General features: G+C 43.8%; 1 protein-coding gene across 4 annotated transcripts in view; it reads left to right on the top strand.

The window, feature by feature from the left end:
- The window catches only part of hip1 (huntingtin interacting protein 1), a 228191-nt gene that overhangs the window by 160802 nt on the left and 39816 nt on the right, over positions 1-27573 (top strand). For all 4 annotated transcript variants that reach the window (XM_068008049.1, XM_068008050.1, XM_068008051.1 and 1 more), the window contains 4 exons: positions 2970-3067; positions 5347-5419; positions 13735-13918; positions 14746-14834. In XM_068008049.1, the coding sequence (XP_067864150.1) occupies positions 2970-3067; positions 5347-5419; positions 13735-13918; positions 14746-14834 (444 nt within the window). The remainder of the gene's footprint in view (positions 1-2969; positions 3068-5346; positions 5420-13734; positions 13919-14745; positions 14835-27573) is intronic.

Here is a 27573-nt window from a genome sequence, read left to right on the forward strand (position 1 = left end):
TCCCCCTCCCTCCTCCCCCTCCTCCCCCCCTCCCTCCTCCTCCCCCTCCCTCCCCCCCTCCCTCCTCCTCCCCCTTCCTCCCCCCCCCCCCTCCCTCCTCCTCCCCCTTCCTCCCCCCCTCCCTCCTCCCCCTCCCTCCCCCCCTCCCTCCCCCCCTCCCTCCTCCTCCCCCCCTCCCTCCTCCTCCCCCTCCCCCCCCTCCCCCCTCCCCCCTCCCCCCCTCCCCCCTCCCCCCCTCCCCCCCTCCCCCCTCCCCTCCCTCCTCCTCCCCCCCCTCCCCCCCTCCCCCCCTCCCTCCTCCCCCCCTCCCCCCCTCCCCCCCTCCCTCCTCCTCCCCCCCTCCCCATAAAGAAGTCTTAATGGCTGGTTTTATTTCTCTGAGACATCAGAATGGTAGAGTAAATCTGAGGATTGCATTATAGAAAGAGAAGGCCAGTTAACTTGGGGATAGCTAGCTTGAAAGTGGGCTTTTGCCTATGGTGTTATACAGTTGTGTCTTATTTTTCATAGAATGAGAACAGATCTCACTGTGAAAACTGTATTCCTTTCATTCATGTATTTCATATAAAACAAACCAAAATTTGGAAGTGATCATTCTAAAACTAATGCAAAGTAATGTGCTTTCTAGCCTTCTATAAAGGCAGAAGAATCCATGTGATGACATGTGCAAGATTACAGTCCCTGGTATAAGTAACAAGGGTTATATATTAAGATCCCTGGGTCACTCTATTACTTAACTAGATATTGGGCATTTTGCAATGGGGATGGAACAGCCTGTGGTTTTTAATAGGGAAGATGATGGCCTGGGACAGATACTGGGTTTATAATGAAAGTGGACTGTCGCAGATGATAGATTATAATGGAGAGGTGTGAAACCTAGACAAATTTAGCATTTGTCAAAGAGTTGGGAGAGAGAGTTCTGTGACAGATGTAATGCTTGTAATGGAGAAAGTTTTATTCTCTTTAACTTGAATTAAATGTTGAATAGAATGTGCAGTTAAAAAGAAACTCGTGAAATTGTGAACAATATATATTTTTTCTTCCTCTTTAAATCTTTTATCATCGTGTGATAGAAAGGATTAATTTATAGGAGAGACACTGAGAGGTGGAATTGTTACCATGGTGATATTTGCCTTCTCTTTGAGTGGCTTTACACACCCTGCTTTGCTGAAGTGGTTTGAAGGATTATTAGCTGTATCCATTAGGGGGGGGGCTGTACTTTCATCTGGACCAGTCCGGAATCTTTAGTATTTTGTGTGAAGCTGCTCCAGGAGGGATTTGTGGAGCTTGTGTGTCTGAGTCGTGACTGCAGAACTTTGCACTGTCATTTCACAAGAGTAACTCCCACTGTTTCAATTCTACAGAAAACAAAAGAAACATGACCAAATGCAGACTCTGCATAAAAATTCTGTCCCTCTTACTGCTCTCTCCAAGTCAGTCGTTGGACTGGCTACAGACACCATGGCCTAGATTTTGCAATCGGTTTTGTTTTAATGCCAGTGTTAAAATAACGATAGGAAAATCCAGGCTCACGATCTTGCTGTCATACTATCCCGTATGTCCGCTTGCACAGTTCCTCTGCCCACTTCCACCACACAGTCCCACAATCTCCATTTTGGCCTTGCATATGTGTATTTTTTTTCCCTAGCCGGGATCCATTTTATCACCACCGGTAGGTACCAGTCTACAGCTGTACTGCAGGCTGGCTCTGCCCATCGTAATCATCCCACTGTCACATGTTCTTTAATTGCTAGCAGACTTCCTCTTTATTATTTGAGGAGCCTTCAGCTGCCGAGGCCCCAAGCTCTGGAATTCCCTCCCTAAATCTCTCCGCCTCTCTTACCTCTCATCCTTTAAGACGCTTCTTAAAACCTACCTCTTTGACCAAGCTTTTGATCAGCTGTCCTAATATCTCCTTATGTGACTCTGTGTCAAATTTTGTTTGATAATGCTCCTGTGAAGCGCCATGGAACGTTTTACTGTTAAAGGCGCTATATAAATTCAATAATTGTTGTGTTGATCGCTCCCTGTTGATGCCTAGTATCCTCTTGCATGATCATTGTTATTACTCACCCTAAATAGATTGCCACCATCTGCTTTTCGTACTTCTTTATATACACTCCCTTTAAGTGAGCTGTATTTCTCCGTATGATTTGTTGTTGGCAAAATGATATTTGGGTTCTGTTGCCTCCGGGGTTGCACCATGGTTGTAAAAAGGGCTCAATTGGTTCGTGCAGTGTGCACTGTGAAACCGAGCCATACACACAGGCAACAAAAGCCTTAGTTCAATTCCCAGTCTGTGCTGAGTTTGCTGATCTTGGGCAGTGTGGCAAAAGCAGTGCTAAAATTGGCTGAAACACCCCTAGAATTGAGTGGGAAAAATACAGCCAGGGTTCCCATTCCTGATCACTATCCAACACTGACCCCTGTTAGAAAGTGTGTGTGTGTGAACACACGATCAGGCTCGGCTGTGGTGCCGTCAGGATTGAGCAAGTTTGCAGACACTGTCCAGGCTTGCACATGAAGGATGGTTAGTTGGTTAAGTAACTAGAGCCCTCGAACTGTACTCCAGCATAAGTCAGTGGCTTTACCAAAAGAAGGGAGGAAATTTTAGTGGAGGGGGTGGGTGGGTGGGGGGTGACGGGCGGGAGGATAAAAAAAACTTCTTGGTCAGGTGTTGCTGGAAATTTCGTTAGCTTTCTTTACCTCCAACTTCTCCGTCCCATTTCCTCTTCTCTCCTAGGGTTATCAGAATGGTATTCCAATCTTCATATGCCAAATTCTGGGTTACTCGCAGGCAGACTGCTTAACTGCCCATCTCCCATCCTTAGTTTAGCTTTGAGCCGTGTGCTTAGGGAGGGTGGGGAGGAGCTTTGCACCTTTGAACTTGGGTCTGCACTCAAAGTAAAATCTTGTTCACTGCATTAGCCATGGTTACTTTTAACAACTTTTAATCCTCTTCTTTGTAGAGTTTATTTGATGATAAATTTGATGATCTCTTTGGAAGTACTGGGCCCACTGACCCATTCAATTTTAACAGCCAGAATGGAATGTCTAAGGATGATAGGTAAGGAATACTAATAATATAACGAAATTCTTGGACTAAATGTTATTTAATAATTGATACAGGAGCGCCCATGTGTTGCCCAAGTGGTAGTCTTGTGTAGTGAGTTTTCCTGGTCTAAATGTACTACCATGCAGAGGGGAGGTGAACGGCAGTGTTGCAAAAGCAATTCTAGCCTTGGTCCTAAGTTATTTCATTCTCCTGCCACACACAACTGGAGCTGTGAGAAGAAGTGACCTGCTCCAAACCTGTGCAGGTGGGAACAATATCTTGCTTTTAATGTGACCTCTGATTTCAGGTGAAATTCACAGTTTTTAGCTTTACTGCCATGACTTAAGATGTTATGGGCCCCTTCCCTGAACAATAGCTCACTAACACACGCCCAGTCTAAGTGACCAATGGGCAACTGTGCAACAAAAATCGATAGAAGGGACCCAAGATGTGAATGTTAGGAAGCCGGTGACAGCAAGTCTACCACTAGATAGAACTAGTTCAATATTAATCAATACCTTTATAAAACATACTAAAGAAATCTGAGGACTGAACATCACTGCATCAGCCTAGCCTCCATTTTGCCTCCTTGATTCAATATTGAACTCCTAAAAATGCATTGAGGCCAGAGGTTGAATGGACCTATGGTTTCAGAATCATGGGTCTCGTGGTGTCTCCCACGGGAAAGGTTTCCTCTTGGTGGTGATAGTGATGAGAGAGTGTGCACTTAAAAAAAAAGTGATTGGATTAAACACTAATGATCAATTTAGGCACTGCCCTCTATGAATTAAATGGGCAATTAGAACACAGCATCCAGAATCACACCAGGAGTGAATTAATATTCATGGTTGTTTTTAACTCTAGATCAGACCTTCCATTGACTAGGGGTAGGATGGGAAGCCATCCCGAAGACTCACTGCATCAACCAATCCTTTATCATGTGGAGGTTGGGTTCTCGTTGAACCTACTATTGGTTTCTGGGAGATTTTGATGTTGATCGACACTTTCAGTATATGCTTTAAAAATAAATCAGCAAAAGGGGATATATTGAAGCTTTCCAATTGTTGGTTGGTAATCCCTAAGTGTGGTGCTAAAATGTTTTGGCACAGAAAAATAAATCCAAGAAATTGTGTCACCTTTCCCATTGTGATTGCACTGATCGTCACTGATATTTTGTTAACATCATTTCCATTGGGATTGAGGCGAAGGGCTCAGTGGTGCAGTGTCCTGTGAGGTAGATTCTGTAAAGGTGCTCGGACTGAATGGCCAAGGGTAGTAGGCCCATCACATACATACAAACAGTCAGCAACTCATCCAAATGCAGGTTAGGGACTAAGGACTGTACAAGACTGCAGAAGCCCATTCCAGTCACTCTGGTCAGTCCCAAATTGGACACTTATTAAAACAACCAAAGAAATGGCATGGCTACAGTGGGCATTGACTCCATTGTTTCTCTTTGCATTACTGATGTTTATTTCCTCACTCCTGTCACTATAGCTGTAGCCCTACTGCAAGGGGAAGTAGGTTGAATGAAATGATTGGGAATCCTTAGATACCTTCCTATATTGCCAATCGAAAGTCAGGATTGCATTGTATTCATCACTCTGTGCATTCTCTGTATGAATTCTGTGGTAATGCCAGCCTTCACCGTTGCCACGTGCATTCTGTTCCCTCCTGCTCCCTCCATCATCCAAACTGCTTTTCCCTTCTCACCACTGAAACCACCAGTCTGGCACACATTACAATCCTATCTGTTTGTAAGTGCATGTTCTCTCTCGCGGCTCTCCCTGCAGGATCTGCACGTCTCTGTGACATTCTCACAGCCCTGACCAGGAAGGTCCAGGTTCAATCCCCAGTCTATACCAAGTTTGCTAATCCCATTTGAGGTGGAGACTACCATTGGTCTCTGTGCCCTTAGGTTAGAGGGGAAAGTTCAGCCAGGCGCCCAGCTGCTGACTGCTATACAGTGACCCCTGCAGGAAAGTGAGAGATTTTCAGGTAAGGTTCAGTCAAATAGCCTGCCGACGTTACTGACCAGGGTCACACATGAAGAATGGTATGGTGCCAGCATGAGTTGCCACTTTCAGGAGGGAGGGGAAAGGTTTTATTAAAAATTTAGTGCAAGAAATATCTAAATTCGTTCTGTGGCAAAGCCAGTTCCCTTGAAATAGACTGGTACCTATCCACACTCACTATCTCATCCGGTGGCTTCCTAATTATCAATTAATCAACAATGGATTTCAGTCATTGTTGTACACCTGCTCTCCTAACTTTAATCTGTTTATTCCCAGGGATAAATTGATTGAACAACTCTACAGGGAGATTGCATCACTGAAGGACGAGATGGAGAGTTTTAAAGTAGAGGTAGGCTGTCTGTTTAGCACTCTCTCACACATCTGTATTGCGAATTGAGAGAACTGGCTGCGATTTGGCTCCCAGCCGGCTGTTGCTTCTGAAAATAGCGCAAGTTCTCGGAAAACTAACCCAATGAAAGTCACAAGTGACATTTTCTGATACTGTGACCATAGTGCATTTTCCCCCCTTGTCCTTCTTGACCTCTCTGCAGCCTTTGACAAGGTCGACCATACCATGCTCTTCCAACTTCTCTCCTCTGTTGTCCAGCTCAGTGGGATTATCCTCGCTGGATTCTACTCTTATCTATGCAATCGTAGCTACAGCATCCCTAGCAAGGGCTTCTCTTCCCATCCACACATCATTGACTCTGGAAACCTCCCATGACCTATCCTTGGCCCTCTCCTCTTCCTCATCTACATGCTGCCCCTTGGTGATATCACCACATGTAGGCTGACAACACACAGTACTACCTCTCCAACACGTCCCTCGATCCCTCCACTGCCTGTGAGTGTTGTCAAACTGCTTTTCTGACATCCATTCTTGGATGAGCCGCAATTTCCTCCAGTTAAACATTGGGAAGACCAAGACCAAGGCCACAATCTCCGAACCATTGCCTCTGATTCCAACCCCTTCCCCGGCCACTGTCTCAGGTTGAATCATACTATTGGCAACTATGGCATCCTATTCAACCCTGAGGTCTCCATCATACTTACTTTACTCAGTTCCATCCCTGCCTCAACCCAAGACTAAAACTCTCATCCATAGCTTAGTCACCTTCAGACTTGACTATTCCAATGCTCTCCTGACCGGCCTTCCAACCTCCATGCTGTGTAAATTTAGTGTATCCAAAACTCTGCTGCCTGTATTCTATTCCACACCAAGCCCCAATTACCAAGCCCTCCTTTGCTCGCTTACCTACATTGGTTCCTGGTCTCCCAATGCCTCCAATTTCAAGTCCTTGGCCTTGTCTTTAAATCTCTTCATGACTTTACCCCTCCTCTAGCCCTACAACCCCCCAGAACTTGCAATCCCTCTCAATTCACCCTACCATTTGTGGCTGTGCTTCCAACTGTCTAGACCCTTCTGGATTCTAAAATCCTCCAACTCTCCACCTCCCTCTCCTCCCTTAAGACCCTCCTTAAAACCCACCTCTGTGACCTCACCTCTCCTAATATCTCCTCCTTTGGCTCAGCATCTATTTGTGTCTGTTTGCACACCTATGAAGCACCTTGGGATGTTTTCTACGTTGAAGATGATATAATAAATGCAAGTTGTTGATAATGAAGTAGCCGCGCAGCATCTCCTCACCGATGGGCTGCTAAGAATGTTGGCGCCATTAATAAGAATGGCAGTGCTTTTATTTTGCACCATTCTTTGCTCCCAACCCAAAATCAACATTCTGAATGTAACCGGGCTCAGCCGTTTAAAGTGCTGGTGAGGTCTGAGCAGCACTGCAGTCATTGACTCATCTTCAGGATCCTTTACAGTGAATCGGTAATGTCATTAGCAGGTAATATGCTAGATGGTGCAGATTAATGATCCAACTGAGGCATTTGCCTTTCAACAACTGCCACTAAAATGATCGTGGCCAACAAACTGCACTGATCACTGTAAGCGATTGCGACAACGTAATATCGGATACATTATGGTTTTAGACAGCGGATTTTGATCAGTACAAGTGACTGATCACTGCAAGCAGTGATGATTAGAACATGATGCCACTGTACAGCTGTCTGTATATACTTGACTAACGACTGAAACAAATGAATGGAAGCTGCCAGAAACTTTCAGTGGGCAAGCAATGCAGACAAAAAGCTATTCAACAGACAAAAGCCGTCCAACTTAACAGTTACCAAATGAAGTAGCTATTTGCCATTGTTCCTCTTGCATCCTGGTCCTGAGAAACTGTTTCATCATTGCCTTTGTACCAGCTCTGTGTGTTTTACCAAGTGACTTCAAAATATTAGTGCGAATGAATAAATTTTTTCCTTCCCTCACTTTTTCTCTTCTCCTGCAGATGTATACTCTTAGTGGGATTTGGCCCCACATTTGCAAGCAGCCCTCAAATATCACCAACTGGTGGCCATATTTCTTGGGTAAATTTGGACAGGAAAGGACACAAATTGCGAGGCTGATGTGCCAACTGGAGCCTCACCAGGTGCACACGTGGGTCAGAGATAGGGCTGCGACGTCGTAACTGCGATTCTGTGCCCTGTGCTTGTCTCTAGCAAGGCTCTGTTTTGGCAGCAGGGAGTTTCTGCCCTTAAATGTCACAGGCTATTTGACCGTGGAGGGCATGACAACCAAGCCTCAACTCCTTACCTGATGTCCACATGCATGCACTTTCCTGGAAGGGGAGTCACCGGATAGTAATCCGGAGCAGAAATCCTGGCTTTTTTTCCTCTCTTCCCTAAAGCCCAAAGACACTGAGCGTAACTGTAATGCCTGAATTGCTCTCCCTTCCCAGATCAGCTAACTCAGAACAGACCTGAGATTAAACCTAAAGTTCTGACCTGCATGGCTTAGAGGTACACAAGGTGGTGCCTTTACCCACTAGCCCATCGGAGTTTGAATGTGGATCCGAGACAGGGTTCTAAACCTTTTTAAACTATGCAGACCCCGCATTTATTACACGGTATCTCTATAGAGGGTCATTTACTTTCAATACAATATTTCTCCAGTGACCCCATGATATTCTGTTTATTAGCCTAGAAATTATTGTTGCTGATATTAGTGAATGAATGGTTAACATGTTTGTAGGACATTCCCCTGTCGGCTGTTTTAGTGCAAATGTTAACCCGTTTAAAATAAACAGCAAGTGTTCCTCCACTTATCACCAACAGCAGTTTTTCATTTATTTTTTCTTGTATAATTTTAATGATGCTCAAGCACTTTTCTTTATCTCTACATTGGTAGTATGCACACCTGGCATCCCAAATAGTTAGTAGATCACTGTACTGTGTGGTATGGTTTTAACCATATAGACCAAGAAAGTCACTCACTCCTTGGACAGGATGACAAAAACCTAGACATATCCATCCAATGAGACCAGGGCCCCTCTTGCCCACCTGTTCCAGCTAGTAGAGTTGGAAGCTAAAGATGCCATGGCACTATTTGAAGAAAGGGAGAGGGAGTTCTCCTAGAGTCCTGCTCAACGTTTTTCCCTTAACTGTCCCCACTAAAAGTAGATGTACAGTTTCACTCACAGGATCACAAGATAGTTAAGGATGAGGAACCTCATTCAGCCCATCGTAGGTCATCCAACCAGAAAGATCCTAAAGTCCATCCATTTCAGCATCTCGTCATTGATTCCAGGGTTTTCACCTCCATTACTCTCCGGCAAGTCTACTCCGTATCATAGTGTGCTACAGCACAGAAGGAGGCCATTCAGCCCATTGTGCCTGTGCTGGCTCTTTGAAAGAGCTATCCAATTAGTCCCGCTCCCCTATAGTATCATAGTATGTTGATTACTCTTTGTAGAAGGAAGAATTCCCTGACACCAGTCCTAAATTTATCTTTTAATAGTTTGAATCTATGTCCCTTTGATCTAATCTCGCGAGTAATATTCTGGATTTACCTTTCCCAATCCCGTAACAACCTTATATACCTCTGTAACATCACCTCTCGGATGCCGCTTTTCCAGGCTGAGAAGCCCAAGTTCTTCCGTCTTTCCTTGTGATTCAGACCTTTGACACTAAGGATCGGCCTCATGGCTCTTCTCTGCACTTAAATGTCTCCCTTGTGTCTTGGTGACTAGAAATGGACGCTACTCAAAGTGCAGTCTGACCACAGTGCTGTACAGTTTGATCATGACTTCCTTTGACTTGCATTCTACTGTTCTGGCGATGTAGTTCGATCTTCTATTGTCTTTATTCATCCCTTCTCTGCACTGGTTGGACGTGCTTTCTTTGGATCCTTGCTTTGGACAAGTGGGCTGCTACATTTGCCTGTGTAACAACAATGACTGCACTTCAAAGTAATTCTTTGTATGGTTTGGGGACATTTCTGAGAGATCTAATGATCTAAACAACCTTGTAACCAATTTAAGAAAGATAAATCATATAAAAAGAAGAATAACTCAGTTTACAAGGCTAGCAAGAATATCCATTATGTGGAGTTGATATCACTGAAAGGAATTCATCTGCCTGACATGACTCCACACACTGGCACCTGGAATGTATGTTTCTAGTATGACAACTTCATTTACACCACCTTCCACCCTTGTTCTTTTTTATTCATTCCAGCATTTATTGCCCATCCCTAATTGCCCTTGAGAAGGTGGTGGTGAGCCGCCTTCTTGAACCGCTGCAGTCCGTGTGGTGAAGGTTCTCCCACAGTGCTGTTAGGAAGGGAGTTCCAGGATTTTGACCCAGCGATGAGGAAGGAATGGCGATATATTTCCAAGTCGGGATGGTGTGTGACTTGGAGGGGAACGTGCAGGTGGTGGTGTTCCCATGTGCCTGCTGCCCTTGTCCTTCTAGGTGGTAGAGGTCGCGGGTTTGGGAGATGCTGTCGAAGAAGCCTTGGCGAGTTGCTGCAGTGTATCCTGTAGATGGTGCACACTGCAGCCACAGTGTGCCAGTGGTGAAGGGAGTGAATGTTTAGGATGGTGGATGGGGTGCCAATCAAGCGGGCTGCTTTGTCCTGGATGGTATGGAGCTTCTTGAGTGTTGTTGGAGCTGCACTCATCCAGGCAAGTGGAGAGTATTCCATCACACTCCTGACTTGTGCCTTGTAGATGGTGGAAAGGCTTTGGGGAGTCAGGAGGTGAGTCACTTGCCGCAGAATACGCAGCCTCTGACCTGCTCTTGCAGCCACAGTATTTATATGGCTGGTCCAGTTAAGTTTCTGGTCAATGGTGACCCCCAGGATGTTGTTGGTGGGAGATTCGGCAATGGTAATGTCATTGAATGTCAAGGGGAGGTGGTTAGACTCTCTCTTGTTGGAGATGGTCATTGCCTGGCACTTGTCTGGCGCAAATGTTACTTGCCACTTATCAGCCCAAGCCTGGACGTTGTCCAGGTCTTGCTGCATGCGGGCTCGGACCGCTTCATTATCTGAGGGGTTGCGAATGGAACTGAACACTGCAATCATCAGCAAACATCCCCATTTCTGATCTTATGGAGGGAATGTCAATGATGAAGCAGCTGAAGGTGATTGGGCCTAGGACACTGCCCTGAGGAACTCCTGCAGAAATGCCCTGGGGCTGAGATGATTGGCCTCCAACAACCACTAACATCTTCCTTTGTGCTAGGTATGACTCAAGGCACTGGAGAGTTTTCCCCCTGATTCCCATTGACTTCAATTTTACTAGGGCTCCTTGGTGCCACACTCAATCAAATGCTGCCTTGATGTCAAGGGCAGTCGCTCTCACCTCACCTCTGGAATTCAGCTCTTTTGTCATGTTTGGACCAAGGCTGTAATGAGGTCTGGAGCCGAGTGGTCCTGGCGGAACCCAAACTGAGCATCGGTGAGCAGGTTATTGGTGAGTAAGTGCTGCTTGATAGCACTGTCGACGACACCTTCCATCACTTTGCTGATGATTGAGAGTAGACTGATGGGACGGTAATTGGCCGGATTGGATTTGTCCTGTTTTTTGTGGATAGGACATACCTAGGCAATTTTCCACATTGTCTGGTAGATGCCAGTGTTGTAGCTGTACTAGAACAGTTTGGCTAGAGGTGCGGCTAGTTCTGGAGCATAAGTCTTCAGAACTACAGCCGGGATGTGGTCGGGGCCCGTTGCCTTTGCTATGTCCAGTGCACTCAGCTCTTTCTTGATATGTGGAGTGAATCAAATTAGCTGAAGGCTGGCTTCTGTGATGGTGGGGATATCGGGAGGAGGCTGAGATGAATCATCCGCTCAGTACTCCTGGCTGAAGATGATTGCAAACACTTCAGCCTTGTCTTTTGCACTCACATGCTGGACTCTGCCATCATTGAGGATGGGGATGTTTACAGAGCCTCCTCTTCCCGTTAGTTGTTTAATTGTCCACCACCATTCATGACTGGATGTGGCAGGACAGATCTGATCCATTGGTTGTGGAATCGCTTAGCTCTGTCTGTAGCATGTTGCTTCCGCTGTTTAGCATGCATGTAGTCCTGAGTTGTAGCTTCACCAGGTTGGCATCTCATTTTTAGGTATGCCTGGTGCTGCTCCTGGCATGCTCTTCTACACTCCTCATTGAACCAGGGTTGATCCCCTGGCTTGTTGGTAATGGTCGAGTGAGGAATATGCTGGGCCATGAGGTTACAGATTGTGTTGGAATACAATTCTGCTGCTGCTGAGGGCCCACAACGCCTCATGAATGCCCAGTTTTGAGCTGCTGGATCTGTTCTGAATCTGTCCCATTTAGCATGGTGGTAGTGCCACACAACACGGATGGTGTCCTCAGTGCGAAGAAGGGACTTTGTCTCTCCGAGGACTGTGCGGTGGTTACTCCTACCAATACTGTCATGGACAGATGCATCTGCGACAGGTAGATTGATGAGGACGAGGTCAAGTAGGTTTTTCCCTTGTGTTGGTTCGCTCACCACCTGCAGCAGGTCCAGTCTGGCAGCTATGTCCTTCAGGGCTCGGTCAGTCGTGGTGCTACCGAGCCATTCTTGGTGATGGACATTGAAGTCCCCACCCAGAGTACATTCTGTGCCCTTGCTACCCTCAGTGCTTCCTCCAAGTGGTGCTCAACATGGAGGAGGACTGACTCATCACCTGAGGGAGGATGGTAGGTGGTAATCAGCAGGCAGTTTCCTTGCCCATGTTTGACCTGATGCCATGAGATTTCATGGGGTCCGGAGTCAATGTTGAGGACTCCCAGGGCCACTCCCTCCTGACTGTATATCACTGTACCGCCACCTCTGGTGGGTCTGTCCTGCCGGTGGGACAGGACATACCCAGGGATGGTGATGGAAGAGTCTGGGACGTTGGCTGAAAGGTATGATTATGTGAGTATGGCTATGTCAGGCTGCTGCTTGACTGGTCTGTGGGACAGCTCTCCCTTGTTGCCAATTCAGTGCTAATTTCAGCTGCATCATAGACAGTTTAGTGCTGTGGGCTCATGCGAAATAGTAGCTGGCTTGAGATTGTTTGAAACACATAGGGGTTAATTTATGTTTTAAAAGAAAACAATGTACAGAGCTCTGGTTCCTGGGTTGACTGCCTCCCACTACAATGTCGTCATTAGGATTTCGGCACAGTTTTCATACCATGTCCACTTGAACTGTGGAAAGCTCCCAGCAGTACAATTATAGGGTTTGTTTGTCCAAACTTGGGCTATGTCCGAAGAGAGCATTTTGAGCCTGAAGGCTAGAAATTATTGTGGAAATAATCATGGTCAATTATTTTTATGATGTACGTCTGTCTGCTAATTTAACAGACGCATTAACCATTCAGTACCAGCCGGTTAGTGGCTGTGTTAAACAGCAGACAGACAAATGTCGTACAAGTGCACTATGCAATCGACTGCTATTATTGCCAACAGCCTTATCTGACAATAAGGTGAGGCACTGGTGTTACAGGCCTGACGCTACTGCAGCAATTCGAGATGAAGTATTACACATGCAAGTTGGTTTTAACTGAGGTTTTTCAGATAGCGAATACTTACCAATGCACCAAGCGAGCCTGGCAACAGCAGTATGGAGATATATTATGACCATTTTCTCTTGAGACTGACTATGATTCACTGCATAAATGCTCTAGTTTTCCAGGGAGCAATGCAGATCCAGTCTGGGCAGCACGAGTGTAAAGTTGGTTTAGGTTTAGGAGGAAAGTAGAGGTGACGAATGCAAGAAAGTGTGTTTTCTGACAGGTGATTCCTTCCTCATGTCTAGCCTTCAACCTGCATGTCTCTATCTTTTCTCTCTATGTTGGAAGCTTCCTCTCTTTTATCAATACTGCTATAGTCAGTGCTGTTCTGAACTTCCCTTGTTCCTCCTAAGCTGCAAATACCCAGTTCTACATGCTGTTTCCCCTCCCTGAATTATTACTTTATTGAAGACTCATCTCCTAATCCAACTCATTCTTTTCAAGAACCTCAAAGCTGTCAGACTCCTAAACTCCCTCAGTCGTCCATTCCTCTTACAACCTACAGGCTTAAAAAACTTAAATTTAATATTGATTGTCATTTACTGATTTATCTCAACATCAACACTCCTTTAATGTCGCAAAACATCCCAAGGCACTTCACAGGAGCATAATCAGTCAAAGATTGCCCTCTTCTCTGCTGTTACTTTCATCGCATGGTGTCTTACACTACGGGCCTTGATTTCTCCATATTGAAAATGGGCATATTTCAAATCCCACGATGCTCCTTGTGCTTGTTCCAGAGCAAGCGCCTGATCTCGCAGCTGAGGGGACGAATCAGCGAGTTGGAGGCGGAGCTGGCTGAGCAGCAGCACCTGAAGCAGCAGGCGGTGGATGAGAACGAGTTTGTGAAGGCTGAACTCGAGGAGGTAAAGAAAAAACGTGACGACACGGAGAAAGCCCAGAGGAGCCTCACAGAGATCGAACGTAAGTTCCACATTTACTTGAGAGAGGCAAGTTTGGGAGACTGGCATATGCACACAGTGCTTTCATCAAGCTGCTGTGCATCCTGTTTCTGTGATGAATATCACTCAAAATCCTGTGTCAATGTGAATTTAGTGTTAGTCTTAACCAGTCAGATCACAACCAGGGATCACCGTTCCTTCAACCAATCCATTCTATAACTACAACTAGTCGGATCCTTGAGGCCACTGTATCTTTAATCTGTCTGTCCAGCCAATCAGATCCCCGAACCACATCATCAGGGATCAATCTGATCCCAAACCCATCTCTTCTATTGTCATTTTTGATTGGGATATAACATTTTGGAGAAGAAAAGGATTTCTTAGCACCAGGAGCCTTGGGTAATACAGAACCCTTTTCATCTCTTCCCCCCTCCACTCCTGAAAGCAGTCATTTGATGCAATGAGTATCAATCGGCTAGTCAACCATAGGAGGCACTGCTGCCATGAGCTGCCCCCTCCTGACATCCACACAAGCACACTTTCCGGTGGGGGCCACCGGTTAATAATTAGGAATTGGTTGACTTGTTCTTCTTTCTCACCCCCAGTGGCACTGAGGCAAATTGTCACTCCCCAGCTGCTGCCTGGCTGAGATCACAAAGCTCAGCTCAAAGTGAGGCTGTAACCTGAGACCTTCCCGGTGTGTGGGACTCAGTACCACTGCTAGTGGAGCAGTCGGATTTGAGCTCAGATAATTGATGAATTGTAAGCATTTTGATGCTTCAAAAATACTAACCTTAATGCCAAATTTTAGATGAGACAATTTTTTTTCTTCTTGTTTTCATCTTCCAGGAAAAGCTCAAGCCAATGAACAAAGATACACAAAATTAAAGGAGAAGTACACTGAACTGGTTCAGAATCATGCAGATCTGCTGCGGAAGGTATGTCCCTTTTAGAATGCCAGCTGGATTGATGTACAGCACGGTAGAAGTGAGTGTTCACGGGGCATAGTGATAGGTTTAAAACGTGGGACAGATTCCACTGCTGCAACATTGAGGCAACTGCACATGTGCTAGATTGCACATACGCAGTTTTCTTTCAAGTCACATTCATGGCTGCAATCCCGCTGCAAGGCTTGTGTGGGCAATTAAGTGTAAAAACTGTGCTGGCAAGTTGTACAGATCGATTGATTGCTCAGTCTGCCCACAGGTAGAGTAAAAGAAAGGAAGACTTGCATTTATATAGCACCTTTCACGACCTCCAGATGTCCCAAAGTGCTTTACAACCAGTGAAATACTTTTGAAGTATAGTCATTGTTGTAATGTAGGAAACGTGGCAACCAATTGGCGCACAGCAAGGTCCCACAAACAGCAATGTGATAATGACCAGATCATCTGCTTTAGGTGTTGGTTGAGGGATAAATATTGGCTAGGACACCAGGAAGGACTCACCTGCTCTTCTTCGAATAGTGCCGTGGGATTTTTTTACGTCCACCAGAGAGGGCAGACGGGGCATCCGAAAGATGGCACCTCCGACAGTACATCACTCCTTCAGTACCGCACTGACATGTCAGCCTAGATTATGTGCTCAAGTCTCTGGAGTAGGTCTTGAATCTTTGACTCCGAGGCAAGTGTACTACCAACTGAGCCATGGCTGATGAGTAAAATGCAGGCCTGCGGCAGCAGTTTGTTTGGCATAGCTTTGCCTTCACTGGTGCAGGGAGCTGGATCTCCGTGCCCCTATTGGAATTAGCTCAGGTTTTGCCAAGCTTAGGGAGGCTGGAAGGGCCTGAGATGGTGCCTGGGTTGACCGTCTCGGCTCTCCTCAGCTGAGTGAAGTGCAGGTACCAATGACTTTTTTTTTGGACCCAGCATCTGCCAGCAAAGGTCAGCATAGCATTTAAACTTTCCATGCTCTTTGGAGGTCAAAATACCACACAGTCCTTCTGCGCATAGGTAGCCGTGTTAAATGGCTTCTGCGCTTGGCAGGACAGATGAGAGTTGTCGGAGGGAGAGGGATGAAGTTTTGCCATATTTACAGGCATGTTGCAGAGAGCCCCAATTGACATAACTAACTGAGATGTTGAAATCTCAGTTAGTATCTTGCTTTCTTTCTTGCTTTCTTGCTTTCTGCAACTAAGGATCGATGATTGTGTGTTGTGGTGTAATAGTATCAAGTACAATCTGAACAGATACAAGCTCTGAGAAGTTTTTCCTGACTGATAATTGGAATCAACTTTTACCATTTGGAATCATTATTCTGTTTCAAACTACCTCTCCTCACCACATCTGGTTGAGGCTCCTGAAACAAGTACTCATCAAGCAGAATTAATTGATGTTCCTTTTAAAATTAGATTTTGAGGCATTTAATTTTGCATCTGTTGGCAACTTATAAATTTTTTCTTACCTGTTTTGACCCATTACCCGTTAACTTGCAACTTATTGGTAATTTCAGTAAATTTGTGTATGTATGTCAGATCCTGGCAATGTTCCTTGTTTAAACAAGTGAACTCGAACTCCTCCAGCTATCTCGGGATCTGTTGTGTCTGAACTAAGAATTACTTCGTGTCTCTCTACTACTCTGTCTGGAAGCAAAGTGTGCACGCCACCCCCCAGCCCTGGTGGTACAAGCACTGACATTGGACAAAATAGTTTTACATTTATTTGAGTGAGACATGAGATTGGTGATCAACTTTCTCCTCTTGTCAGAGTTTTCCTGTAGACCTGTTAAATATGTTTAAATATCCTGTGCCAATATGTCAACATTTTAAATTCAAACTCTTAATGATTTAAAAAAAAAGTTCAAATCTATTTGTGTGCATGAGTTGAAAAAACAGCATTATATTTTTAATAGAATGTATGTACATTGGACAATAGTGTTTAATTTTAGCAAGAGGCAGTGCATCAATGAATAAGGTCAAATCAGGGAAAATAGTAAAAGTTAAAATTAAAGGCGCTTTATCCAAATACACGAAGTATTCGTAACAAGATAGACAAATTAATGGCACAAATAGAGATAAATGAGTTTGATCTAGTAGACATTACTGAGACCTGGTTGCAAGGTGACCAAGATTAGGAACTAAATATTCCAGGGAACTTGACTTTTCAAAAAGACAGACAAAATGGAAAAGGAGGTGGGGTAGCCCTGATAATAAAGGATGAGATAACGACAGTAGTGAGAAAGCATCTTGGCTTAGAGGATAAGGAAGTAGAATCAGTATGGGTGGAGATGAGGAATAACAAGGGGCAGAAAACACTGGGCGTAGTTTATAGGCCCCCTAATAGTAGCTGTACCGTTGGACAGAGTATTACTCAAGAAATAAGAGGAGCTTGTAACAAAGATAATGCAATAATCGCGGGGGACTTCAATCTTCATATAAACTGGGCAAATCAAATTGGCAAAAGTAATTTGGAGGACGAGCTCAGGGAAAGCATTCGCAACAAGTTTCCTAGAACAATACGTCGTGGAACCAACCAGGGAACAGGCTATTTTACATCTTGTCTTGTGTAATGAGACAGGGTTAATTAATAATCTAATAGTAAGGGAGCCTCTGGGGAAGAGTGATCATAATATGATAGAATTTCACATTGAGTTCGAGAGTGACGTACTAAAGCCAAAACTAGAGTCTTAAACTTAAACAAAGTTAATTACATAGGTATGAGGGGCGAGTTGGCTACGGTTGATTGGGAAATTAGATTAAAAGATATGACGGTAGATAAGCAATGGCGAATATTTAAAGAAATATTTCATAATTCTCAATGAATATACATTCCATTAAGGAATAAAAACTCCATGGGAAAAGTGATCCATCTGTGGCTAAGTAAAAAAGTTAAGGATAGTATTGGATTAAAAGAAGTGGTTTATAATGTTGCCAAGAAGAGTAGTAAGCCTGAGGACTGGGAGAGTTTTAGAAAACAGCAAAGGATGACCAAAAAATTGATCGAGGGAGAAAATAGAATATGAGAGTAAACTGGCAAGAAATATAAAAACAGATTGTAAGAGCTTCTACAAGTATGTAAAAAGGTGGAGAGTAGTGAAAGTAAACGTGGGCCCCTTAGAGGCTGAGACAGGAGAAATTATAATGGGGAATAAGGAAATAGCTGAGATGTTAAACAAATATTTTGTACCTCTTCACAGTAGAAGACACGAAAAACATACCTGAAATAGTGGGGAACTAAGCGTCTTAATGAGAGGGAGGAACTTAAAGTAATTAATATCAGTAAAAAAAAAAGTACTGGAGAAATTAATGGGACTAAAAGTCAACAAATCCCCTGGACCTGATGGCCTACATCCTAGAGTTCTAAAAGAGGTGGCTGCAGAGATAGTGGATGCATTGGTTGTGATATCCAAAATTCCCTAGATTATAGAACGGTCCCTGTGGATTAGAAGGTAGCAAATGTAACCCTGCTATTCAAGAAAGGGGGGAGAGAGAAAACAGGGAACTACAGGCCAGTTAGCCTGACATCAGTCATCGGGAAAATGCTGGAAACCATTATTAAGGACGTGGTAACGGTGTACTTGGAAAATCATAATATGATTAGGCAGAGTCAACATGTTTTTATGAAAGGGAAATTGTGTTTGACAAATCTACTGGAGTTTTTTGAGGATGTAACTAGTAGGGTAGATAAAGGGGAACCAGTGGATGAAGTATATTTCAAAAGGCATCGATAAGGTGCCACACAAAAGGTGGTTACACAAGATAAGGGCTCATGGGGTTGGAGGTAATATATTAACATGGATAGAGGATTGGTTAACAGTCAGAAAACAGAGAGCAGGAATAAACAGGTCATTTTCAGGTTGGCAGGCTGTAACTAGTGGAGTGCTGCAAGGATCGGTGCTGGGGCCTCAGCTATTTACAATCTATATTAATGACTTAGATGAAAGGACCGAGAGTAATGTATCCAAGTTTGCTGACGATAGAAAGTTAGGTGGGAAAGTAAGCTGTGAGGAGGACACAAAGAGTTTGCAAAGGGATATAAACAGGTTAAGTGAATGGGCAAGAAAGTGGCAGATGGAGTATAAAGTGGGGAAATGTGAGGTTATTCACTGATAGGAAGAATAGAAAAACAATATTTTTTAAAAGGTGAGAAACTATTGAATGTTGGTGTCCATAGAGATTTGGGTGTCCTTGTACACGAAACGCAAAGCTAGCATGCAGATACAGCAAGCAATTAGGAAGGCAAATGGTATGTTTGTATTTATTGCAAGGGGTTTGGTTACAAGAGTAAGGAAGCCTTGCTGCAATTGTGTAGGGCTTTGGTGAGACCACACCTGGAGTACTGTATACAGTTTTGGCCTTCTTACCTAAGGAAGGATATACTTGCCTTAGAAGGAGTGCAGCGAAGGTTTACTAGATTGATTTCTGGGATGAGAGGGTTATCCTATGGGGAGAGATTGAGTAGAATGGGCCTATACTCTCTGGAGTTTAGAAGAATGAGAGGTGATCTCATTGAAACATATGATTCTGAGGGGGCTTGACAGGGTAGATGCTGAGGCTGTTTCCCTTGGTTGGAGAATCTAGAACTAGGGGGCATAGTCTCAGGGTAAGGGGTCGGCTATTCAGAGTGAGATGAGGAGAAATTTCTTCATTCAAAACGTTGTGAATCTTTAGAGTTCTCTACCCCAGAGGGCTGTGGATGCTGAGTCGTTGAGTATATTGAAGACTGAGATGGATAGATTTTTGGACTATAGGGGAATCGAGGGATATGGGGATCGGGCGTGAATGTGGAGTTGAGGTTGAAGATCAGCCATGATCCGATTGAATGGCGGAGCAGGCTTGATGGGCTGTATGGCCTCCTCCTATTTCTTATGTTCTTACGTTCTTATGTATCCTGTTGTACTAAAGAGAGAGTTACAACTCTTAACTGTAGATTCCAATGGCTAAATCAAAGCACCACAAGATCTCTGGACACATCAGGTACACTTTCAGCACTCAGCAGACTCATTGATAGATAACATCTATCTGTTATCTAAATATTTTCTTGAAATGACAGCACAGGCCTGTAGGGATTGAGCAGAGGCTTCCTGTTCGACTGACAGTCTAAGAACGGGTGGCTTCAGAATTTGAATACGGGGGTATTGTAGGAAACACAAGCACCTATTTGTGAAACTGAGCAAGTCCACTGAAGGCACCAGCAGTTTGACTATCTGTGTAAACTCTCAAGCTCACCAGACTTAATCGCCTCCATCTATGATTAGCTTAACCGCAGCATTTCCTGCATCCTGTTCTGTTTGGCAGGAAGCAACCCCACGATTAATGATGATGGGCAGCAGCAATTTATATAGGGCGCCTCATGTAGAACAAATGTATCTGCAACTTAGCAAGGCGGAGAAGTGAGCACAGAGAAGGAATGGGAATAATTAGAGGGGTGAGGAGGCATGGCTGAAAGGATGAATGTTTCAGAGGCTTTTGAAGATAGGTAGGAAAATAAGGAAGTGAAATGGTTTTGGGAGATAACTCCGGGGAGAGTGTGTGCGTAATGACAGAAAAACCAGCCTCTGGTGGTGAAGCAGATGGCAAGTAAGGAGCAAACAGCAATCTGACGACAGAGGGGAAAAGAGGTTTTGGACTGGGATATAAGGCTGGAGAGTGTGTTATCATCCTGATAAGGTGAGGTAAAGCAGTAGAGTGGATATCCAAAAATGATATGATTGTAAAAATCTGCCTATCTGCTGAACGGGAACTAATTCCATGTTATTACTGCCTGATTATTTTTGTGGCCCAATTATTTATTATCCTTGCAATTTAACATGCAGGTAAATTTCCGAATTTTCCATGGGGAATCCATGCCCTGGACTACCCTAGACTAACAAACCATCTGATGCCTGACTACTCCAGTTGGAGCGGGGCCCAAATCTCTTGGACCAGCCCTGCCTATTTGTAGCACAGACAAACCTGGTGTAGTTCAGGACAATGTCAAATTCTGTTTGAGAAATAGATCAAATCTCCAGTCGAGGAGGCCGATGGTTGTAATCACACAATATTTGATGACTGAGCCAAACGTACACGCGTCCCACTTCCTGATGTGGGTCTCCACCACACAGGCATTTGTGAACACATGTGGCTGTTGCTAAGGAAATTCGGGGTGGCATGCTGTATGAAAGACTTTAGAGGTAGAGTGGACAAATGGGGATTATAGAGAGATATTCAGTCTGCAGCTTCGTGGAGGCTCAGCAGTCATAGTGATAGATTGTTACAGTCTGGGCTTTCGCCCAACACTTCTTTGTTTTCACAGCTAGACAGCAGCTTCCATAAGCATCTGCTGTGAACTGAAGCCTGGGTCTGTACCCTCTGCTGTCAATGCAGTAGTGTATCCCAGGTCTAACAATTAACTCCGAATGATTTATTGGAGAACATGCAAGATGCCCACCTCAACCTCCTGTCACCTTAGAAGGCAGAAAATGCCACATCACTAGCTCACTGCGACAGGCTTAAAAACCACTGGGTCAGATTTAGTTACAAGTGAAATAAGAAGCAAAAAGACACAAGACATTAGAACAAAGACTGACTTTACACAATATTTGCAATGGTCTGCCTGTTTAAAACTAGAAAAGAAAGTCCAAACCCCTTAACAACCCCACAGTGAGACCAAAGCCTTTGTTAGGGCTTTGAACCCAGGCTCGACCTCTGCGAAAGCTATTACAGTTCAAGGAACTGCTTGGGTTCCTCCCCGAGCATCCCACAGTGTGTAATAGACACGCACTTGGGTCGGAAGCTACTTTCATCACAAGGTGACTGTTCCGGGGCAGATCATTTTGAAACTGCAGCACTTGAGATACTTTGGGTCAAGGAAGATGTCGAAGCCTTTGAAAGCTTTGCGTATCTTGGACACCGCAAAATACCGGAAGCAGAGGCTGATTTGTTGGAAGTTGAAAGCTTCCACTTTGGTTGCCCTTAACTATAAAAAGTTATCATGGTTTAACAGTACAGAGTAGCCAGGCATTTCACCAGAGAGCCAACATTACATGTGTAGCACCAATCCCAGCATCACATAAATATCATGTAGACTCAGTTCAATATAATATTGCTGCTTTACAACAATACTACACTTCAAAAGTACTTTATTGTCTGTGAAGCGCTTTGGTAAGACCTGAGGTTGTGAAAACTGCTATATAAATGCAAGTTTTTTAAAATATTGGTGTATAAACATACTGTTTTAGGGTGTTATATTGGAGTGTAAACCTCTTGATGTAGTATGGTAAATTGGTGTATAAACACACTGCTGTAGTGTTATATTGGCGTATAAACTAGTGTACAGTGTCACCATCATTATGTCTTCCCTTATATTTGATGCCAAAAAATCAGAACTTAGCTACATTTTGTGTTGTATTGTATTATCATATTTAAAATATCCTTTCCGGAATTAACCCCTTCAGGGGTATTAATTTTTTGTTTCGAAAGACAGAGTTATAGAAAGCTCCAAAATGCTGGAAAACGTGTCAAATAAAATATCAAAAAATCTAAATTTCCTTGGGTGAGGGGGAGATACTCCAGATCCCCTAGAAAACAAACTTCACAATTACAGACAACATTTGCCTCGAGCAATTTCTAAATCTGCCGAGAGAAAATAGATTTTGCCTATGTTACTTGAGTTGATTTTGTTTTAACTTATATTTCTGTAACGCCAGATTCAGCTAATAAGGGGTTAATTCCCAAAGTTGCATGCAGCATTTCTTCTCAATGTTAAGCCTGGAGCCTGGAACCTGGAACTCGTCTCGACAGTAGTGATTTGCTATAGACTTGGTATTAATGTTCAAAAATAGGATCATGATGTACAATCTCAGACATTTCATACCATTGAGAGAGGGAGGCTGTTTGTGACTCCGGAGGGTCCACTCGTTCTATTCTGTTACCACAGCCAGGGACGTAGCTAAGGCAGGTGTTGATTAGCCTTCTGCTCACACATCAAAGGGTAGGCATTCATCTCAGAGTTGTAACTATGATGGACAGCTTGAAGCCCTCCATCTCAGACAGATTCCCAGGGTAGGGGGGAAGCTGTTTTACACTCAATATTAAAAATGATGCTGTTCATTCATGTATTTTATATAAATATAACAATTGATGGTTTCAAGCTGTGCCTCTTCTGAATACAGTGCTATTTTAGTCTGCCTTCCATAAAGTGAGGATAATTCATGTAGTTGCATATGTTATGTTCCAGTGGCCTATGCACAAAGTAAGGATTCTCCATTACAATCTCTGGGTGATGCTATCATTTAACTAGATGGAGGGCATAAAGAGTTACACGCCGGATCATAGGAACTTTGCGGCCTTCTTGCAGGAATGACCAGCAGCACTGAACCCAAGAGAATATTCAGCACAAGCAACTGAAAATTGTGACTCTACCACTTGCTGCAACCTGCAGTTTTTGTACCTGTTTAAGTCGTAACCAACCTGTGTCCCATTGCACTTTCAGTGTAATTATCTATTTTCATGTCATAAGCAATTTGCAGGGCTGTTGCTGAGTTTTTGGAGCTGTGTCAGCTTCCAGTAGTTTTCAAGGTTGGCACACCTGTTACCTGACCAGGAAAGGGTAGTTGAGGGCTTCAGGTATTAACTTCATTTAAGGAACAGCAAGAGGCTGAAATGGGGAGAAAGTAGGGGTGATATTCTGGAAGGATCAGATCAAATGGGCTGAAGGGATTCTGATTACCACACTTTAAAAGCGTGTTGGAGGGGGTTCAGAGAGAAGCAACAAGAATGATCTCAAGTGTAATGGGGATGAGTATTGAGGAAAGAATAGAGTTTAGGAACTGCATTTGAGAAAGGAGGTTAAAAGTGACCTTGCTGAGGTTGATAAATGATGTAGATAAGGTGAACACATAATATTACATTACTTGGGCCAGTACAACAAATTGATGTAAATTTAAATCAGCGAAGAGTTCATTTAAAACATATTTTAGAATTAAAATGGCAGCATGTTGGGCTGGGTGAGTTAATCGATTAGAGGGATGAACTGGATGACCTAATTGGCCTTTTCTTATTTACTTTTTCTTGTATTATTAACCTTTTAAAAGCACAGCCTTTCTTCATTTAAATAGTAGAAATAGAGGACAAGGTTATGGAGGGGGTAGTCGAGGGAGCTGCAGTCGCTGATGCAATTAGCTCCTTGGAGCATGAAAAAATTGAATCTGATGACTTAAAGAAATGTGAACAAGTAGACTTGGTGATAAGTTCTAGTAACAAGCCTATTCAATCCCTGATTGAGGCCGCCAGCTCAGATTGAGGGTGCATTTCACCCCTAATAACACTAGGGCAGCAGTTGCTTTAACTGAGGGTTAAACTTGGTATTTATGTTTTACGTGTGCAGTTCAGGATAAAGGCTAGGTGCACAGCGCCATCTTCTGGCTACAAGTGGTAAGACTTTTTGTAAAGAGGGAGCAAAACGAACATCAAAACTTGAGCCATGGTTACGGCCAACGATTTGTTGTGGTGCATTGTCCTGTGACACATCTCTCCAGCACAACTTTCCCTGTCAGTTTTTCTACTCAGCAGTACATTAATTTTGATCAGCGTGTTTTGAAATGGCTGTGTTCTGTCGCTCTCAGCCTGCCTAACATTGAACAAAGTTTCCAGCTGGTTAGCGTATCCCAGCTCCTTTTACTGGCTCCTCAAGTGAAACGATGGTTTTTAAACAGTGGATGTGGGCTGAGCGTTTCCTGACTGTACAAGCACTGTCACAGTAACCAACTGGAAACTTCCACCACTCTTGGTTGGTCTAAGACACCGAACACCGGCACTTTAAAACTTGCTGCTGATTAAAGTTGATGTGCCGGTGAGAGGAAAATTGTCCCATGGTCTTCGGCAATGCTCCCGCCCTGTCTGGTTTTGGATTTTGGGAGTGGTAATCTTGGTGTTTTAATATGGCTTTACTCATTAACCCTACCTTGAGCGGGAGGGGCTGAGAGGACAGCAGGCAGTTCCCCAAAAGGAGAAGGTGGCAAGTAACCAGAGCCCACCTTGTAAACTCCCCAGCAGCTGGGTTAACGGACAGTTGGGATCACGTTGGCTGGACTGTGCTGCAAGGTGCAGAAACAGAGATGAGAAATGATCAGCCAGTGTGCACTCGTTCTTTGTAACTCTGTCGTTCAACACCTCTGCCTTGTCACCTCCATCCGCGGTTTCAAAAGCCCCCCAAAAAGACTCTTCTCCTTCACCATGCTTTTGCCCCACCCCTCTCCTCTTACCCTCCCTCCTGTTTGGTCTTTTTGTCCCTTGCCCTGTAAAGTGCTGAGATATCTCTCGCTCCACACGAGGAGTGGTGTAGAAATGCAAATTGTTCAGAAAATAATTATTTAGCTAAATTCATGTTACAGACTGGCAACTTTTTGAACCGTTTCTACACAGGAGAAAGCATGAAAAATCATATCATGCTGCAAGTGTTTCTGACCTGCAGGTGCATCACTTGTGCTCCCATTTTTAACTGGTTTGTGAGAGATGATGTGATTCCTGATTGGTCACAGTGACACCAATCTCCTTACCAATAAAGGATCAGCCATTTAAAAAGAAAACAGTGTGTAAAACTGTTAATTGCCTTTCTGTCCTTTTGGGGAACTGCCCGCTGTCCTCTCAGCCTCTCCCGCTCAAGGTAGGGTTGATGAGTAAAGCCATATTGAAACACCAAGATTAGCATTCCCAAGTTCAAAACCAGACAGGGCGGGAGCATTGCCGAAGATCATGGGATAATTTTCCTCTCACCGCCACATCAACTTTAATCAACAGCATGTTTTAAAGTGCCGGTGTTCAGTGTCTCTGACCAGCGAAAAATGACGGAAGTTTCCAGTTGGTTACTGTGACAGTGCTTGTACAGTCAGGAAACGCTCAGCGCACATCCACTGTTTAAAAACTATCGTTTCGCTTGAGGATCCAGTAAAAGGAGCTCAGCTGCACTAATTGGCTGGAAACTTTGCTGAGAGCGACAGAACACAACCTCACTAGAAAGCTTTATCAACTCAACTTCTTCCTCCAATCACACTGTGCCCTGACCTCATACCTGCAATCTGTCTTCTAGAGTTTGGGCTTTTTCCCAACAGGTGACCTTCTGCTTATGGTTAAACAGCAGATCAAGTCTTCTATGAACCAAAACCTGCAATTTTATTCTCCACCATGTCTGGGTTAATGTACTCAGAGCCAATTAAATAAATTAACTCATCGATCTCCTGGAATTTTCATGTTGGAGTCAAGACCTGTATAATGTTGTAAAGTTTTATCTTGATATTCCCAAGTGTGATGACAGTACACCCTGCAGACACCTTATCCAATTGCACGGAGGTTAAAAAAAATAATACAACAAACTGGAGAACTTAACTTAGAACAAAATGCGTTACTGATGTTTTTTTATGACACAATCACAACTGGAAAACTAATTCCATAGAAACCAACGCAACCCACGTGTCACAACTCACTGACAGTAACAAGAGGATATCGATGAACATTGCAGCACAGCAAATGAATAAATTAATGGAGCAGTGGGCAGCACTGAGTAATTAAATTCATAGAGCAGCAGGCATCAGTAAATTAAGATAACAGTGGGTCCCAGTTATTTATTAAATTAATGTAACAGTGGACAGCAGTGAATCAAATTCATAGAGCAAAGGATACACTGGCAAATTAATTAATGGAGCAGTAGGCAAAGCAACACATTAATAAATGAATGGAGCAACAGCCATCAACAAATCAATAAATAGCATATCAACAGATGAATAAATGAATGGAGCAATAGGCACACAACAAATTGATAAATTAATGCAGCAGCAAGCACCAGTAGGTTAATTAATGGAGCAGTGGGCACACAAGTTAATAGGGCAGCATGCATCAGTTTCTAAAAATTGATAGAGCATTGAGCACACCAACAAATTAACAGTGGGCACAAATGAATGAATTAATGGAGCAGGCGGCACTCCAGAAAATCAATGAAATGATGCTATTGGTGCACTAAACAATCAGTTAATTAATGGAGCAGCTAGCACTGTGAATTTTTACTGCCTTCCGACCTTCCCGGTTATTGCTTCTTGCCATTCTGGCCACAAACTGATTTTGACTGGTTTCATCACCTACTTACTTTTAAAGTGCGACAAGTGATTACTACGTATTTGCTGACTGCAAAGGTAAGCTTAAAAAAAATAACTAAAAGACTCATTAGCTTAAAAAAAAAGAGCCCTTTTGTTCACTAAAGTATGACCAGTTCCGGTGCGCCTGAGGCAAGATTTCTGGTCTTCAAATTTAGTGCTGGCTTAGAGAAGTTGCTGGGAGCAAATCTTCCAGTAAAAAAGGGATGGGGAGGAAAATAGGTCATTTAGTCGTGATGGGGTCAGAGGTCACAGGCCGAGATGTGGTGGACACAAAGCTGTCAGAGTTGCTCGAGAGTCCTTGTGGCCGAAAGCTACAAAAAATGTTGTCGAGAGTAGCAGTTTACATAGGAGAATTACCATCACAAATGTTTGCATATGATAATATTGTAAATGTTGAAATAAAGGATTACCAAAAATCTTTACAAGAGTGGCATTCACAAGATTTTTAATAATGCCTGTATATAGATTTATATGGTTAATAATGGAGCCCATGAATTAAGTAAATATTATTGGAGCTGAAGAATTAAATGAATAACATCCGAGACAAGGGATTATTCAAAACACTATCAGTGCCATGGAATTAAGTAAATATTAGAGCATATAAATTAAATG

Source organism: Heptranchias perlo, chromosome 28, assembly GCF_035084215.1.
Source record: "Heptranchias perlo isolate sHepPer1 chromosome 28, sHepPer1.hap1, whole genome shotgun sequence".
Lineage (NCBI taxonomy): Eukaryota > Metazoa > Chordata > Chondrichthyes > Hexanchiformes > Hexanchidae > Heptranchias > Heptranchias perlo.